Source organism: Phanerochaete carnosa, assembly GCF_000300595.1.
Source record: "Phanerochaete carnosa HHB-10118-sp unplaced genomic scaffold PHACAscaffold_110, whole genome shotgun sequence".
Taxonomy (NCBI): Eukaryota; Fungi; Basidiomycota; class Agaricomycetes; order Polyporales; family Phanerochaetaceae; genus Phanerochaete; species Phanerochaete carnosa.
The window spans coordinates 2911-7773 of NW_006767737.1; the positions used below are offsets into that span (position 1 = coordinate 2911).

General features: G+C 51.6%; 2 protein-coding genes across 2 annotated transcripts; one reads left to right on the plus strand and one right to left on the minus strand.

Moving 5' to 3' along the window:
• The first annotated feature begins 2354 nt into the window (after window positions 1-2354).
• Window positions 2355-2766, plus strand: PHACADRAFT_265887 (uncharacterized protein). The gene has a single exon (XM_007402339.1). The coding sequence runs from the start codon at window positions 2514-2516 to the stop codon at window positions 2751-2753; it is 240 nt and encodes a 79-aa protein (XP_007402401.1). The 5' UTR covers window positions 2355-2513; the 3' UTR covers window positions 2754-2766.
• Window positions 2767-2976: 210 nt separating this feature from the next.
• PHACADRAFT_107646 (uncharacterized protein) lies at window positions 2977-3734 on the minus strand (the record flags this gene model as incomplete). The annotated part of the gene is made up of 4 exons (XM_007402340.1): window positions 2977-3216; window positions 3283-3408; window positions 3474-3599; window positions 3660-3734. Coding segments are annotated over 4 exons (567 nt in total), but the record flags the coding sequence as incomplete, so codon positions are not given.
• Between the last annotated feature and the right edge of the window lie 1129 nt (window positions 3735-4863).

Below are 4863 nucleotides of genomic sequence, written 5' to 3' on the forward strand. Positions count from 1 at the left end.
TGAAGTCGTTGTACGAGCACAGAAAACATCTAGACAACCTCTCCCCCAATAATCCTCGCCTCTTCTCCTCTAGCGCTAACTTGAAGCTCGACAGAGTAGCCCATGCCTCCTCTTCCCTGAGTTATGTAAGCAGGCATTTTATGTAGAGATGTTACATCATGCTCCGGGGCTATCAGCTCTTGTGCAGCCTGAGCTCTTGCATTTGGCAACTGCATTGGTGGCTTGAGCTCTGGCCGCAGGCTCCCCGTGAGCTGGAGTGCGTTCTCGTCGATGCCAGACACATTCTCTAAGATGGCTGTGCAGAGAGATGACGTTATCACGCTTGCAGAGTGATGTGGACTAGCGTCAACACACCACGAGGGATACTAAGTGGATCTTAAACAGAAGGCGGCGCCGACGAGGTCTGGCGACTAGTGTGTTAGCTTATTCAGCTAGCCCAATTAACCAAGTTTATATTAGTAACTATACTACGATACAAACTAAGGCTTACCTAGCCCAATTAACCAAGAGGTTGAGATGGGGCTAGGTAGCGACAAAGGAGTCCCTTTTATACTACTCAGGTTGCGCACAGACCAGGCGTTACATAAGCGACTGTGCTACGGCGGCTGCTGGCGTTTCAGGGGACTTTGGTGGAGAAGCGAGGGCCGGCGTGTCATATCTGATGACGTTGTCGGGCCGACGGGGATAGGGAGTCCGTTGCCGATCGGACTCGGAGGTAAACGGGGACCGGTGTGTCATGTTGCATGACGTTGTCGGGCCGACGGGAGTAGGAAGTCCGTTGCCGATCGGGCTCGGCTGTTACCGAGGAAGCGTGATGCGGCGACGAGGCGGCGGCGATGCAGGCGCGTCTGATGCGCTGATGCGTGCCCGTCGGTGATGCGTTTTCAAGGTGTTTAGCGCGCGGCTAGGACTTGTAAACTGGCGCCTATGCGCCGACGACGTTTGGAGGGTCGTATAAACGTGAAATAAATCGGAGAAAATGGGAATAAAAATAGGAGGCTGGGGCTACGTCCACGACACAGAGCTCTCTTGCGGGATCGGACGGCTGCTATCCTTGGCTGAACGCCCTGCCGGAGTGATGTGTTCCGCGAGACTAGATGCGGCAAGGTTGGCAAGGCTCGAGGTGTGAGTCTGCGCGTCAAAGGGGGCAGACATGGGGTTGTAATGAGGATAATCATGAGTGCCATGCAGCAGTAGGCACTCCTTGAAGCGAGTATCGGTGCTACGGCTACAGAGATGTAACAACCACCTGCAATTCAGGGTCTTCGCATGCTGTGAGATCTACATGTGAAGCCTGGATGGCAGGAATCAGTCTTCCTCAAAAGAAAGGAGATACACGTGCCATTGTATTCTGGCCTCTTTGCTGAATGTAGTGCCTCCATGGCATCCTCTGTGCTCTTTGGGTTCGAGATGAGCGTGCGAGTCCGGAGACATTGTATTAGGCACCTAACATCTCGCTGTAGGGTCAGACTCAAGGTCCTGATGCAGGGACGGTTAGATGACTGTAAACTACCATATGGGCGGAAAGCTCAGTCAGAGATTCTCGAATCTCCCCGATCCATTGCATGGGCATAATAACGGCGCCAAGCGCTCATCGCCATATCTGCCAACGACAGTCCATCTTGTTTAAAGTGTCTGCTCCCTAAAAGCCCGTATGATCGAAGTTGAAGTGGTTCATATTCACAATACCAGCCCCTGTGAATACATCGCTTGTGCTACAACAATAGTAGCAAAGAGCATTACCACCTTCAAAGACAGCAACCTTCATGGAAACGATCAGGCTGCAGCACGACTTCATATAACTGCTTTGTCATCAGTCTCGGGGAAGCTGAGATATTTACACACCATCACCAGATGTAGGCCGCAACAACCTGTTCTAGCCGCGGTTGTTGCCAGGATACGGACCACAGCAGAGTCAAGGGAGGTCAGCAGACTCGACAGCTACACTGCCAAAAGTTCTACGGGTGGTGACCAGACGGAAGGTATTGGAAAGTTCCTGGACGATGACGCCCAAATAAGACACGTGAGCGCCCGATTTCCACCATATTTCGCCTCTGGCCACGGAGCAATTCCAGACGCGGATGAAAGCCAGGCGTTGTGGAGGAGGATTCTACGTACGGGTCGGCGCTCAATATATGCGGGGCTTTACGTGTGGGGAGAGAACGGCCGATGACTAAACTCGATATCTAAACGCGTAACTAAGCTCGATGAACGATCTAATAAAACTCTTACTTACATGCTCGTGCCCGTGCTCGTCGCGGGCAAACCTCGTCTCACGCTCTCGCGAGTGTATTCTCGATGCTCTTAGGATGTGCCCGAAGCTTGGAGGGGCAGACTTTAGAGGTGAAGGTGGGGGAAAGGGGAGCTTGCTCCATTCGACGGCGGGAGGTCGCCTTTAATATACATGCGAGCGCTGCTCCGCTGCCGTGCTCTCGGCCGGAGGTCTATGTGTACAGAAAGTGAAGGTAAACGTTAACGAAAGGGTCTCTATTGGGGAAGAACCTGCGAATGCGATGGAAAACGAAGTAGTGGCGTCAGGCTTCGGGAATGGCGCGCTGCTCCGACAGGCGATGACTCGGCACGCTCGCGCACATCGGGTCCCTATTTACATGCGCGTTCCTGCCGCCCTCAGGTCGCGGGGTACTCCGTCACTTGCGGCGTCACCTACGTCCTGTCTTCCTGGTCAAGCCACCGTCCACCATCTGTGTACATGCGGAAAGAAGGTAAATGTAAGTTCTTGGTGTTGGCGCTGAAAACCCTTCTACAGTGTGAAGACAGGTGGTAGAGACATGTCTTCGCTGGTAGAAGCCACCCGTGTACTTGTGACCTTCGAAACTCTGATAGTCTGTCATCTTGCCGAGTTTGCAGAGTAGTCGACAGCATACAGCGGGTGTATCAGACAGCCTTAATGTAACGATAACTTCATTGAGTGCTTGCAATTGCGGTAATATAATACATTGTGACACTGCCGTAAAACTAAACTTGACCACCGACAAATTCATCGACAGCCTGCTGCCACTCCGAAACTTGTTCCTGAATGTTGCTATCCTCACCCTCCTCAGTGACACCGTGAGTAGCCCGATCATTCGCTAAGATCTTGCTAAAAATCTTGGTCATCTTCTTGGGATTGCTGCCGGCCACGTTGCAAATCTCTGCAAGGTTCTTGTTGGCTGCATCCCAGAAGTCACGGTTGGGATTCGTCAAGAATGTCTTCCGCTATTACAGATGGTCCGCATTAATCATTGCCAAGCATCAGAAGTTGAACGAGAGGCGAGCACGTACCAGGAGCGCCACTCTTGCGCAGAGCTGAACAGACGGCTCGCATGACGTGCCCTCGCAGAGTTCAACAGTGAGCTTGAAGATGTTGAGGTGTTCCTGATGGTCATCACCGTCAGTGCCAGCACGGAGCTAAGTGAGACAAGCATTAGCACACTACTGACATGTCAAGAAGATCTGGAATAAGTTCGACTTACTGTCTTTTTGATCTTTGCCCGTTGCTCGGTCATTTCATTCTGGATGGCCTTAATCACCTTGGACCAGCAGCCATGGTTGCGCTCGATATCTGCTGGCAAGTCGAACCGGTAGCGTTTGAGGATGCCCTGTAAGACAGATATACAGATATTAGTAGTACATAGAAACACCCAAATATAAGGACATACCACAACATAGTTGTTGGGCACGACACCCTTGTATGTTGCGAGCTGGCTGGAAAGTAACATGCCCATTGTGTAGTTTCAGATGTTGGCCTGCCGCAAAGTCAGCTGGCACCGAATACAGTTGAACGGGGCGTACCATGCTTACAATTAGTTCGTCCGAGGGCTCCCATGGAGCCTGCATAGTGATAAACTCGTCTTGCCACTGCTGAATGGCGAGTAGAAGTGAGAAGGTCTTCATCTCCCGAGTGGCCGAAGAGTCCTACATCGAAAACTGTAAGCCCGCTAGCTATGAATTGAGGGTGGCCCAATAGAAAGACATACCGTGGCAAAAGAATTGAGCTTCTCTTGCTGCTCGGCACGAAGCTTCGTTTTTGCTCCCAGTCTCTTGGCATACTCGAAGACGTTTTGGTTGACTGTGTTGGTACTAGCTGCAGGCTGTGCTGTAGAGTGGATAGGGGAAGTATCATCTTGACTGGTAGTAGGATCTTGAGAGCAGCCTCTGATAGTGCTAGTGTCCTCTTCCTCCAAATCACTTGTGCTCTCAGCGGGGCGGATTCGTTTTCCGAGAACCGTGGCCGGTTGCCTGGGGCTGCCAGGTGGCGAGCTGTTGGCATTAGCAAACTGTTCAAGCTCATCACAGAAGGCAGTTGCAGAAGACGCAGAGGGCATGTCGATGTGTGTTCAGGAGGAAGAATGGCGTGCCGTTCTGTGGTTTTATATTGTGGTCAGTTGGTGGCCTTTTGAAGGACTGCTCATGTCTCAATCAATAACGGCCGCACGCGATCCATTGGCGTGAGTGAAACCACACACATCATAAGCCGTCTCCATTTTTTACTTCACCTATCGGTGTTCACGTCCTGGAAGTATGTCTCGCCAAGAATTGTACAAGAAATGTCGGTTTATTTTATAGAAATTTAGGCAAGCAACAATGCTTACGAGGCAGCCAGATTTTATGCCTTCAGGAGACGGCTCCGAAATGCGCTGTGTTCTCTGCTCTCCTGAAGAGGGAGGACCAACAATTCGCAAGAAAAGTGTGGCAGCTCACATCAAGGGAAGGTCCCACGTGGAAGTGGTAGAGGAGCATGAGCGCCAAGGAGCTCAAGTTGCAGCCATCGCCGAAACACTCAACCGCAGAGAACAGCGAAGGGCTGGGGCTTCATTGGCACTGCAATCAATTAACTTGATAACAACCTAGACAGCCTGCTTT

Excerpts from the sequence above, each read along its gene's own strand:
- PHACADRAFT_265887 (XM_007402339.1), top strand. The coding sequence starts at position 2,514 with ATGGAAAACGAAGTAGTGGCGTCAGGCTTCGGGAATGGCGCGCTGCTC.